At 42.4% G+C, this 13,816-nt stretch overlaps 2 protein-coding genes across 2 annotated transcripts in view; one reads left to right on the plus strand and one right to left on the minus strand.

Annotated features, from left to right (window-relative positions):
• LOC136626101 (synaptonemal complex central element protein 3-like) overlaps positions 1–13,816 on the minus strand; it is a 79,579-nt gene that overhangs the window by 52,143 nt on the left and 13,620 nt on the right. The gene's annotated exons all lie outside the window — the stretch shown is intronic.
• The window catches only part of STYK1 (serine/threonine/tyrosine kinase 1), a 36,901-nt gene that overhangs the window by 6,598 nt on the left and 16,487 nt on the right, over positions 1–13,816 (plus strand). The window contains exons 2-3 of the mRNA XM_066600846.1: positions 11,426–11,518; positions 11,829–11,957. Of these exons, the coding sequence (XP_066456943.1) occupies positions 11,455–11,518; positions 11,829–11,957 (193 nt within the window). The 5' untranslated portion in view covers positions 11,426–11,454. The remainder of the gene's footprint in view (positions 1–11,425; positions 11,519–11,828; positions 11,958–13,816) is intronic.

Here is a 13,816-nt window from a genome sequence, read left to right on the forward strand (position 1 = left end):
TTGACCTATCTTTTGCCAAAAAATTCTGGAAACTTCCATAGACTCCTATGGAAGGAGTTTACCTGCGTTTGGGACTCGGAAAAGAAGACAGCTGCCTTTATTTAAGCTTTTAAAGCTAATTGAAGTCATTCTAAGGATTTCTGCCAGCCAAAGAATTTCCATGCTGCTACGTATTTTTCCCACAAAACACCCATATGAATGGACGACAAAACGCTAAATAAGCTCGAGACTCGATTGCAGCTATTCTTCATTGATGCGATTTTTCGGCCACGATGGAGCCAGCATGAAAATGCATACACTCGTGCGAATGAGGCAATAAAGATTTAAATCCACAAAGCCTGTTATTTAAGACCTGCCACCTCTTCCAATATGTCTGTTTTAGCAAATACTTGTTTTCCTCATGATATAATAATTCTGGAGTAGCTGTCATGGTCTGTTGGCCGTGACGGGGTCGTGGCACGGTGGTCGTGACACGTAGACAGACTTGCTGCACTGTTTCAGTCTGTCCAACAGGTTGATGTTTATGATTTTGTGGTTTGTTATTTCTTTAGGTGTTACTTTGTTCATTTGTTTGTATTCTGCAGTATTTTTCCCGTCACTGCTTTTGTTCTCTTGTTTCCTATGTTGATGTTACCCGGGTATTTGTGGAACTGTCTGTCCAATTGCATTACCTTGGTCATTATTAAGGTCTGCTTCTGGGTCTGGTTGTTGCTGATTATTTTTTCAATGTTTTGGATAGTGAACGTATTTGTAGTGGTAAGGCCGGCTGCACATGGCCGTGACATGCTCCGACGCGGAATTCAGCGGCAGAGCCCATCATGGCGCCCCCCCAGAGACCCCAAACTTACCTGCGGATCCGGCGTCCTCGCTCCCGCATGACGCTTCGGTGTGACGCGCCGCAGCGTCATGTGACACGCTGGCCACATCACATGACGCGACGGCGGTAGGCGGGGAAGCGGTTTCACGCTATCTTCCGCTGTGCTACAGCGGAAGATAGCGTGAATGGACGGCTTCCATTGACTGCAATGGAAGCTGTCCGAGCGTACACCCGCGGCAAATAGAGGTGAGGTCGGGTGATTTCACGGTGCGGAATTCCGCGGTGGAATTCCGCACTGTGAGCCCTGAGCTATTAGGTTCAATAGAACCTAATAGCTGCGGGCAACGCAGCGGATTTCCGCCGCGAATTACGCAGCAGAAATCCCTCCGTGGGAAGGAGCCCTTAGAGTTCTGCTAAGTGGTGCTTTTGTTTGTTTGTTAGTGTTTCCCTTCTTTTTGTTGCTAGAGTTAGTAGCCAAAGTATGAGACGTAGGGCCGCCTTTATCGAGGGGATAACCTCGCTTCTAGACAGGGCGGTTCTTGTCGTAGTAGTCAGGATGAGGTTGTCTCTTGCTCCTTTTGTTTAGATTATATGATATTTTACTCCATTCCGCAGTCGGATCCCAGTGTGAACGCAACCTTACGTTCGTCCTGGGTGTGGTGTGTCTTACGCTCAGGGCAAATGTGACAGTAGCTTTTCTCATAATTCTGCTTCATGCTGTTCTTCAGTTATTCCTTTCAGACTGCATTCACACTTTGCATTTTTGGTGAGTTTCTAAGCTACCGAAATATATATATATTTTTTTTCATTATTATTTCTTTGTTGTGGCTCAGAAATGCACCAAAAATGCAAATTGTGAAGTCTTAGAAATATATGTATAAATCGCCAACTGGTCATTACAATTCATCTTGTCAATGGGGGTGTCTACTACTGTCAGCACTGATTGGACAATGTCAGACTATGATACAGATTTTAATGCGGATCTGCAGCGACTTCACACCTTCACTTAAAGAGATGAAGCTTGCTGAGATACCACGTCAACATCCACACCAAATGGATGAAAAATGTCATGCATGTGCCCTCTGGTTTTATGGTCATCTGAGAAATCAGACCAGAATAGGACATTATTTACATGGACCGTTGCAAAAGTCCAAGTAGATTGATTCAGCTCCCCTTCCAAATTGTACAGTACTGTAGTAATACAGAATCCTGCTTATATTTAGAAAATAAACTAAACCTATTCAGATCTAATTGTATTAAGTTCTTGGGCAATTTGTGACTGTATGAAGAATAATTGATGCTGCTCAGTTAATAGATTGTACATAAAAGAAGAAATAGTCATGATAGCTTATACTTATACACAAAGAGACGATCTGACTGTCAGATATCGCACAATTTACAGTAGGATATGCCAAGATTAAGTAAATCATGTGCTTGTATTCTTATTGAGAATTAATTATAGAATAAATTACATCAATCCTCATTAAATACAACAGTGTTAAAATGCAACACCAACTCTACCTAACCCTTGTCTTGTGCTGGATCAATAGCTAGTTAGAAAAAGCTTTTTAACCCATTAAGCTCACTTAATGAGCTCACTCCACATACTACCTGCAAATATACGGTAGGTGGTTGCGGGTAGTATGTGCAGTGAGCTCAGGATCTGAGCCTGCCTTATTTTTGGTGGGTGCTGGCTGTTTCTGACAGCTGACAACCACTTGCAAGCACTTGAATGTTTAGATGTAAATGTCAAGGTTGACATCTAAGCAGCTAGCCAGAGAGGGGCCCCTTTGATGCCCCATCACCTTCCTAAAACACAATTGTGGGGTGCAGATGAACTCACATGGCAGCCTAGAACCTAGGGAAGGCTCCCAGGGTTGCCATGTATTTCAGTCTCTTAAGCTCTACCACAGGTAGAGCTTAATAGACGATGGTTAAAAATACAATATACTGCAATACTGAACTGTTGCAGTGTATTGTGGAATCAATCAAACAATTGTATGTTAAAGACTCCTATGGGGGCTAAAAAAAACAATGCAAAAATAAGTTGAATAAAATTTAAAAAAATATTTAAAAAAATATTAAAATGAATTAAAAGTTCAAAAAACCTTTTCCCATTTCTCATGGAAATAATGATGATTATCTGTTAAGTAGCATCCAACCTTCGGTCACTCTATGGATCAATGTTCTCCACGCATTCCTGTCTTTCACCGTTTCTTTCAGTTCGGCTATTGATGTGGTCGTGGTGGCCCTGATTGGATACAGCCGTCTTGTTCTTTGTTGTCCTGATTTTCTCTTTACACTGACTTTGCTAAGCATCAGTACTGTTTCCAGTGAGTTAGCACGCATCACGTGGCCAAAAAAAGAGAGACGCTGTTTGATTCTTTTTTGCTTTTATGCAATCTAACACTACCTTGCTCACTGTCATGGCAGTCCAAGGTACTCGTAGCATTCTCCTCCAGCACCATAGTTCATACGCATCAATTTTCCTTGCCTGTTTTCCTGAGCATCCAACCTTCGCAACCATATGTTGGTACAGGAAAGACGATTGCATTGAACAGTCTGGTTTTTGTTGCAATGCTAATGTCCTTGCTTTTCCAAATCTTTTCCATTCCTTGCATTGCAATCCTACCAAGTGTAATCTGTCTCTTGATCTTAGGTCCAGATTACCCGTTGCAATCGATTTTGGATCCAAGAAAGATGAAATCTTGCACGCTCTACTTCTTCATTGTTAATTTTTATGTTGACTGTACCATTGCTTGCTGTGGTCATGGCTTTTGTTTTCTTCCTGTTGAGGTACAGTCCCATGCGTTCGCTTTCCTTTTGCACTCGTTGGATAAAGTATTCCAGGTCTCTTTCAGTTTCCGCAAGCAGCCTCATGTCATCTGCATATCGGAGGTTGTTGACATTTTTGCCACCGATTTTTGACTCTAATTTCTGATTCGTCCAGATTGCATCGCCTCACGATCGTTTCTGCGTACAGATAGAAAAGGACTGGTGATAGAATACAGCCTTGCCGTACGCCTTTTTCGATTTCGAACCAATCCGTGTTTCCATAAGCGGTCCTGACTGTTGCTTCTTGGTTGTTGCAAAGCGACCTTATAAGCTGTTCAATATGTTCTGGGATGCCTATTTGCTTCAGACACATCCAAAGTTTGTCATGTTCTACACAATCAAATGCCTAGCTGTAGTTGATGAATCACATGTATACGTCCTTTTCATATTCTCAGGTCTTCTCCTAGTTCAGCACAAGTTCGCGAATTGGTCTCTGGTGCCACGTCCTTTGCGGAAGCCAGCCATCAGTTCCCGTTCAACAATTGTCGCGATACGTTTTTGTATGATCTTTAAAAGAATTTTGCTTGTGTGAGGTATGAGGGCGATGGTGAGGTAATTGGGACATTCTTGAGCATCACCTTTTTTTGGAAGTATGACGAAGACAGATCTTGTCTAGTCTTTGGGCCATGATTTGGAACTCCAGATCTTTTGACATAGGTCGGTTAAGATCTTGACTGACACTGGCTTAAGCAGTTCGGCTGGTATGTGATCACAGGAGGTTTCCTGTTTGGTTGTTTCAGGGCCCATGTGACTTCTTCCTCCAGAATGCCTGATTCTTGTTCTACTTGATGTACGTGATCCAAAGGGTTGTCTGTCTGATTGCCTACATACAACTCTGCTGTATATTCTCACCACCTACGCTTGATTCTCATGTAAATAAATAAACATAATTGATATCGTATCCATAAAGGTCCAAATTACTAAAACATATAATTATTTGTCATACATAGTGAATGTAACAAGGAAACAAAAAAAAAATAATACCAGCATAACCATTTTTTGGGTACCCCTACTAAAAAAAAAAAAAGAATAAAAAGTGATAAAATGTCATACATACCCCAAAATTACAAGTCACCTTACAAAAAACAAGCCCTCACACAATCCCATCAAAAGAAAAAGAAAACAGTCATGGGTCTTAGATCTTAGAATATACTGACAAAAGCAATTTGGCACAATTGTGTATTTTTTTTCTATTTCACCCAACTTAAAAATTTGTAAAAGTTTTTCAGTATATTATATGGTACAAAAATGTTTAACACTTCAATTTTATGTGAGAAACACAGAACATTTAGAACAGGCTTTCTAAGGTGTTTGAAAAAAAGCTAATATTTGTAGTATAATATATATTTTATGGCGTGGCGAGGGAGTAACAGTAATATCCAGGTGGTATTCTGGAGTTTTCACTGCATAGGATACATTTATGAAAACTTTTGTTTACCACAGGGCAATGTGTTGCTGACTGAGGGCTCAGTCAGACGAGCATTTTTTTCATGAATGTAAAGGTCCGTGAAAGGGAAACGCAAAACGCATGTATAAAGAACATGTGACCAAAGCGGCAGACACGTTTTTTATTCACACTTGTGCGGTCACAGGAAGCTAAAATTTGCATATATAGTGCGGCCCTATTGAAAGCAATGGCATAGGATTGATATCCCCTGCTGCGGCTGTGACAGCTGCAGCAGGGGATTCCTTTGATGTGAAACCCCTGGATGCTGTCACATCCAGGGGTTTCACCTCGTTGTCAAGTCAATGGGGCCGGGGCTGGAAGCGCCGGCTCCATTGAAAACATAGGGAGAATATTGCGCTCCTCTGCAACAGCTATCACAGCTGTGGCAGGGGATTTCTTCATCCCTGCGGGAAGTCCACTCATCACTGAACACTGTTGCAGAGGAGCGCGATGCTATCCCATTGCTTTCAATGGGACCAGCGCTTCTGCCGCCCTATTGATAGCAATGGGATGAAGGCAGGTATTTTTGGGGGGTGTGAGGGGGGTTTGCTTAAAATATAAGCCTGATCCCGAAAAGAAACCCTAGCTGCAGGAAAAAAAATATGTATACATCACCTAAAAGCGCTCCTCGGCTCTTCTTCATGTACTTCTGGCTGCTGATTGGCTGAGCTCTTTGACCGAATGGCTATGAATGGTCAAAGCGCTCAGCCAATCAGAGGCAGCGCTTACAGGAGGTGGGGAATTTTCAATCAGTGCCGGGGACAAGATGAGCCAGACACTGCTTCTAGGTGATGTTTTTTTTCCCCCATCATCTAGGGCTTATTTAAGGGCTTTGACAGTAAGATTTTCTACTGTCAAAGTTGCATCAATTCGCATGAAAACCAAGTTTTTGTGCAAATTAAAAAACACTGTCTGATTATCTAAAGGGATTTTTCATGCAAATCCTATTGATGACCTATCAGGATAGGTCATCAATATTTAATCAGCTGTGGTCTGCTGATCGAGCACCTCCTGTCAGCACTGTAATCCACAGGGTTCAGAGTGGAAGCCGTTGGCTTCGACCCCTGTATAGAGGCCAGCACTGGTAACTGCAGACACAGCTGTCATTGATTTTAATGAGAGCTGTGCCTGCAATTACAAGCAATGGCCACTACACAGGAATCAGAGCCAACTGCTTCTACTCTGACCCTTGTGTATTGTGGCGCTGACAGCAGAAGCCCAATCAACTGATCAGCCTGGGTCCTGAGCAGAGGACCACAGCTCATAAACTATTGGTGACCTCCTCATGATAGGTAATCAATACTGTTTGCATGGAAAATCCCTTTACAGTGGGAAACATCTGAGACTGAAGCACATATGCGTTCAACTAACACTTAGTAGCTAGTAGTTAACTACTACAGTACAGTAAGAAGTACAGTTGTTTTGCCAAAATCTTCAGCACACAGTAAGACAATAAGAGGAGAGAGGAACTGGAAAGTTAGAGCTTATTATAATCTAAGAGGATCATGAGACAGTAAAAAGCGGTGCTTGTTTTGGGCAGTGGACCAGTCGCATGTAAATACCAAGAGGATTTTAAATAGCGCTAAATGTGATCGTCACCCATGTTTGAGGATTATCAACAAGATCCGGTCTAGTGGACTTGAGGGAGGGAGAGGACTGAAGTTGAGAAGTACAGGATGATTCAAAAAGAATGGTGCAAATGTAAATCTCATTTCTTCATGCATAAATTGACATACAACAGTCAGAATGACATGAAAAGATTTTAATGCACCTTACACATGTTTGATGTGGGCGCCGTTGGTGACATTAGACAACCTAAAACAATGTATCTCCACTGCAATAGAATTGATAACAGAGGATATGCCGGGACACATCTAGGCAGAACTAGACTACTGACTTGACATCTGTCACCAACAGTGCCCACATTGTACATCTGTAAGGTACATTAAAAACATGAGGAGTTCCTCTATCTTTTTATGTCACTCTAGCTATGTCAATTCCAGATATAGACAGTAGAACAAGTCAGCTTTTATTTTGCACCATTCCTTTTTAATTACCCTGTATAAGTACAGGTGTTGTGAAGCCTAGACACTTCTAACTACTGTATACAGTTGATTTCAAGACTACGGCCACCTTTACAACAATTTTATCTGTTATTCTAAGTTATCTAGATTTTAAAAAAATGAAACAACTATCCTAGCATTTTGTGTCTACAGCTCCTATGCAGACCTATATCATGTATCTCCATAGTTGCAAAGTACAGACAAAACACGTGTAGTCTAATCTTTAAGGCCGGCTGCCCCCACAGAGACCCCATACTTACCAGCGGATCCGGCGTTCTGGGTCCCGCATGACGCTTCGGCGTAACGCGCCGCAGCGTCATGTGACACGCCGGCCACGTCACAAGACACGCCCACAGCGTCACATGACACGCCGGCCGCGTCATATGATGCGGCGGCGGTGGGCAGAGAGGCGATTTCACGCTATCTTCTGCTGTGCTACAGTGGAAGATAGCGTGAGCGGACGGCTTCCATTGACTGCAATGGTGTACGCGCGGCAAATAGAGCATGCCGCGGGTGAGGACGGGAGATTTCATGGTGCGGAATTCCGCAATTGCCCTTAGCGAGTACCTGCCCACTCGAGACAAAAGGTTCGGGTGCCGGCGCGGGGGAACGGTGAGTAGCGGCAGTCAGCAGGGGGGAGCGGGGGGGAAAGAGGGAGAGAGAGATCTCCCCTCTGTTCCTCCCCGCTCTCCCCCGCAGCCGGCACCCGAACCTTTTGTCTCGAGCGGGCAGGTACTCGCTAAGGGCAATGCTCGCTCAAGCAATTGCCCTTAGCAAGTATACTCGCTCATCACTAATCGTTAACCTTTGTAGGTAAAGCTTGAAGTGACGTAGTGTAATTTCTAGGCTCCTGGATACTTTTAGTTATGTGCTAAATTAAATAAACGAACTGCCTAAACGAGTTATTAAATTGTCTGTTCTTGTCTACATGGTGACTTCCCGACATCCTGAATGTTTTCGCTTTGGACACATGAGCGTTGATATTGTAACAGGAGCTTCTGCATCACTCTACACTCCACACCTTTGCATTCCTATTTGTTTATGGCTTAAGGTATTATATCACAACATTTAGGCGAGGTTTTCTAACTGTAGTTATAATGTTACTTATTATACTTTGCTTAGGATAGAGTGTTAAACAGGCGTTGGAATACCATATGTGCAACCTATACAGCTGCACAGGTACCCAGTAGGTAAGGGAGACACTATTATCTTAAAGCAGCTGACAACATCCTACTTCTAAGGGACTGATCTGATGAATTTAGTGTCTCACAATTACTGCTAGAGACATAAGGGAATGCTCTATGATTGCCTATTAGCAAGCAGGGGGGTTCATATATTGTCCTTGCAAGAGGGTCTCTGCTATCAGAGTTCAACTCATATTGTATTTTATGTTATAGCAAATGTTTGTGGAAGGATATTAGAGGCTTATTCACAACTCAGCAAGTTATTCCCTATCCAGGGATAGCTAATATAAAACAAACAAAAAAACAGACCATGCTAAACTCACGAGCCTCAATGGGATATTCCCACCTATATTCTCACGTTGCTAATCAGCAATAAAGCTCCATTCTCACTATCAAAAATTAAGTATGGCCTGGCTAATGCAGCATAGCACAGAATACCCCATCGCCATTAGGGTGGCTTCCTAAGTGATTGAATAGCATAGGATGCAGGATAACTTGCTAATTGTTGAGCTCCAACCACTTGAAAGAATGCCCAAAGAATGCTCTATGGAAGTGCCAGCCCCCTTATATCATAGGGTGACTCTCTAGCATACCACTCTCTTCCTGGCCGGCCTCATCACAAGCAAGGGGCCAGGCTTAACCCCAGTTCTCAGACGGCCTGTCAGTCTCTCTGTCTCTCCCCTGCCGTGTCCCTGGCAGGGGTTGGAACATAGCATGACCAGCTGGGCATATTGTCAAAGCAGCTGTCAGCCGCTGTAGTCAGAGAGGAGCAGGGCACCACTTACCCCTCTTACACATGTATAGTAAAAAGCTTTGTGCGCTACAAATTAGACTTTGCCTCCGCCTAGCTTTTATATCTGTGCCATTCAACAGAACCTGCTGTTTCCCCTTGCATTACAGGTCAGACTACACCGCCAGATTGTGATTATAGGAGTTACAGAATATACAGGCAGGCTGCTGTTATAAACAGCATTCCTGACTATACAAACTGTTATTATAGGGTCAGGCTGTTTTGTAATTGCCTGCAACAGGATTCTCTAGAAAAATGGTTAATTAATAGGACTGACTATTCATTTAGGTGCTAATACACTCAACTTTTCCCAATTATTCTCAGGCTGAACTTGCAAGTACTAACTGCATATCAGGAGTGTTAGCAGCACTCACCTACTAGATCGATCTATCTATCTATTAGAGATGAGCGAACGTACTCGGTATTCCGATTTCGCAATCGAGCACCGCGATTTTCGAGTACTTCACTACTCGGGTGAAAAGATTCGGGGGGCGCCGTGGGTGAGCGGGGGGTTGCAGAGGGGAGTGGGGGGGGGGGGGGGGGAGAGGGAGAGAGAGAGCTCCCACCTGTTCCGTGCTGCTACCCCCTGCTCCGCCATGCCCCGCCCCCCCCCCCCCCCCCGAATCTTTTCACCCGAGTAGTGAAGTACTCGAAAATCGCGGTGCTCGATTGCGAAATCGGCCTTACCGAGTACATTCGCTCATCTCTACTATCTATCTATCTATGTATCTATCTATCTATCTATCTACCCATCTATGAGGCGAGATTGAATTAGACGTTGCTGGTTTGTTATGGCATCAGATAGGTGCCAAAGCAAGTACTTTCCATATCTAAATGTAACCTTTGCTCATACAGTTTTTGCATACTGTATTGTGTACACACAAGGTGCCTGCCTCGCTATAGCAGGCACTTTTCTGTGAACAGTACAGTAGTCAGAGTGAAATGAAACTTACAATCACAATATGCTGCAAGAGTGGACTTTGCACATTCTACCATTTAAACACATTGCTTAGAGTAAAGGATGACCTATATGAAATGTACTTTAATAAAGATGTCAACCTAAAAGTACCAGTATGCCTAAAAATAACATACTAGCTTGTTAGAATTGGATGGAGAAGTAATATTTTAGGCAATTCTGTTAAAGTGACGCTCTGGTCCTGGACAAGCAAAGATAGCCACACCAGCAATCTGACTTAATGAAACAAAAAAAAGGTTTTAATGCCTGAGGAAGGATTCTGAGATTCCGAAAGCTTGCAATAACATCATGTATTTTTGTTAGCCAGTAAAAGGTATCATATCTACCGGATTACTTGGTTTCTCTTACTGAGAACAATCACATTTTACTGACTACATGATGCCCACTGTGTAACATAGTAACATAGTTTGTAAGGCCGAATGAAGACAATGTCCATCTAGTCCAGCCTGTTTTATTCTTCTGTGTTGTTGATCCAGAGGAAGGCAAAAAAAACCCTAAGAGCAGAAGCCAATTAGCCCTTATGAGGGAAAAATTCCTTCCCGACTCCCTAATGGCAATCAGACTAATCCCTGGATCAACCCCTAATAGTTCCTACCTGCCTGTATACCCGGATTAACAATTAACCTAAGATTTATAACATTGAGTCCCCTTTTGTATTGGTAGTCTATAAGGGCTTCTTCTCATGGGCAGCACTGGCCTATCAAAGTAGCGTGTAGTGTCTTAGGGCTCTTTAACAAGGGTGTAAGCATTTTTGTGCATACCTCAGCACATTGTATTTGCGCTATGTACGAGGCTTTTTTGCGTGTGCATCGGCGTAAATGAATATGTATGCGGCAAATGAATACTCCCCGGTTTAAATGACTATTTAGACAAATGAGTTCCAGATGTGTTCTTTTTTCACTGAATTGCGCAGCGTGTTGAGCATTTGCGTGCATATTGAGTGCGTATTTACGCACCTTCTACAGACTTCCATAGGGCCCTTGTTGTGCAAATGCACGCTAAAAAATAGTGGCACCTTTTTTTTTTTTTTGGCATGCACACAAAATGCATGCACAAAGCACACATGAGAACTAATCCATTGACATCATTGTTTCTATTTTCTTTGCGCGCAAAAACGTGCAAACACAGTCATGTAAAGACGCCCAAATGAAGCAGATTAGTCTTTTGTTACTATTAGCCTCCTAGTCTGAGATTATTGTGGATTAATATGTGAAATACATAACAAAGTAAATCTAATGAAATTGAGGTTATGTTGAAATCTATGCTGTTTCCTAAGTGTGTGCTAAGTATGTGCTTTATGTGTTACTGTGCAGACTCGAAGAAGTAACCCAAATATCTAATAATGGGCAACCAAAGTGTCCAACCACAAGCAAGTACTTTACCGGACTGCACTGATGAACTCTGCAGTAAGTATAAAAGTATATGAAAGCATAACTACAGTACATATTAAAAAAAAACAACTTTTAACATGTTTAGGGATATGTCAAAATTCTCAATCAATGGGAGTCTGGTTGCTGAGACTCCTAATGATCTCTAGAACGAAGCAGCAGAAGCTTTTATCTGAGCACTGACTCTACTTCTCAAAAAGAATTAAAAAGTTATGATTATTCAAAAGCACGGATACCAGAATTGCAGACTGTGACCTGAACACTGGGGCATTAATGACGCTTGGACATGAAAGTGTTAAATTCAACAGTTTTTTTTTTTCTTTTGCAGTTGTCCGAAAGCATGAGTATGAGGTGATCGTGGTCCCTGTCCTCCTCGTAGGGATTACTATAGTTCTAATTGCCATTGTTCTCTGTTTACGATTTCGAGACTTGAAATTAGAGAAAAAAAGAGCCAAAGGTAAGTTCAAGCCAATGAAAAACAAATGTGGCCAAAGAACTCCTGAATATGTGTGATTTATGATTTACCTCTCAGTCCAAAGTCTTGGTCCTTGATCTGCTGGGTGCCACAGTCATTAGATTTAAAGGGATTGTTCACTTTCTACTGCTTGTACCGGTTTTTATTTATTTAGCTATACAATAAAAAATCATACCGTTTTCTAAACATGTATTATATATTCTGCTCACAATTCTTTCTGGTACCATCGCAGTTGCACCTATCTGCACAGTAGAATGGTACAGTCCATGGACTGATCAGGTATTTAATAGGTGAACAGTAGATACTGATCAGCAGAACTCGCATAGTATTACTCCCTGCAGTGCCATCGTGTCTATCAGTATCTTTGGAGAAGCAGCTCTTATATTTTTTTCCGTCCCCTTTGTGTGGTTATTGTCTTTTTCAGTTGACTTTATTAACAACAACATGACCTGGAAACAGTTGCGTGTGTCTTAATAGTGGTTGCTAATAAAGTTAACTACTAAAAAAAAAAAACCACAGGTGTCTTCAGGTGATGTTCTCATGTTGTGTAATAATAAAGTTAGCTGAAAAAAACACCAGGCAGAGAAAACAGAGAGAAGAATATAAGAGCCGCTTCTCCACTGATAGACATGATGGGATGCAGCACATAGTAATACCGTGTGACTTCTGCTCCTCGGTAATATACTATTCACCTATTAGATACCTGATCAGTGTCAGCTGTACATGAGTCACATGACAGCTTTAGTGGGTCACATGACTGACAAACATTACTATGGACAGTCCAGTCCATGGACTATTCCATTCTGCTGTGCAAATGGAAGACACTGCATTGGTATAAGAAAGGGATGTGAGCAGAATTTTGAATACATGTGTATTAGAAAATTGTATTTATTTAGTGCTAGAATACGAAATTATACAAACTGTACAAAAACAGTAGAAAGTGGACAACCCCTTTAATCTGTGGGAAAATCTGATAAGTGTTTGATTACTGTACAGCGCCACCACGGGGAAAATGAAGCATTACACGGTGACCAGAAAAGTCATGGGCGGTCATTGTAATAAAGGGTTGAGCTGGGTCCTCTTGTCATTGTGAGAGAAGCTTTTTGTAACTACTACTCTTTGCTATGGCTAATCTCTAAATGGCTTGAATTCCCCTCTATTAACTCATAAGGCCCTGCAGGGTATTGGGGGGGGGGGGGGATTTCAAACCAGACAACCCTTTTAAAGAGGAAGAGCTTTTATTTCACTGAATTTAATATTGCCACATGCAACAATGTGATGTTAAATACTCTTGTATAAAAAAAGACAAAAGTATTACAGAGGTGATATCATTATTAGCTAACCAGAAAAATACGTGCCAACTTTCGAGGCTACTAGGACCCTTCATCATGCTTCATCATGACATCAACAAAGCATTAGAGATGAGCGAGCGTACTCGGTTCGGGTGTTTTTGCATTCGAGCACCGCTTTTTCCGAGTAACTGACTACTCGGACGAAAAGATTCGGGGGGCGCCGGGGGTGAGCGGGGGTTGCAGAGGGGAGTGAGGGGGGGGGGGAGAGAGAGAGCTCCCCCCTGTTCCCCACTGCTACCCCCCGCTCCATCACGCCGCCTTCCGAATCTTTTCGTCCCAGTAGTCAGTTACTCGGAAAAAGCGGTGCTCGAGCGCAAAAACACCTGAACCGAGTACGCTCGCTCATCTCTACAAAGCATTAAAATGGTGTTATATGTTGGAATATTTTTATGATTTTGAACCCCTTAAGGACATGGCCTATTTCGGGCTTAAGGACGCAACGATTTTTGGTGGATTTTCATCTCCATTTTTCAAAAGCCATAACTTTTT

The sequence above is a fragment of the Eleutherodactylus coqui genome, chromosome 4 (assembly GCF_035609145.1).
Source record: "Eleutherodactylus coqui strain aEleCoq1 chromosome 4, aEleCoq1.hap1, whole genome shotgun sequence".
Classification (NCBI taxonomy): Eukaryota; Metazoa; Chordata; class Amphibia; order Anura; family Eleutherodactylidae; genus Eleutherodactylus; species Eleutherodactylus coqui.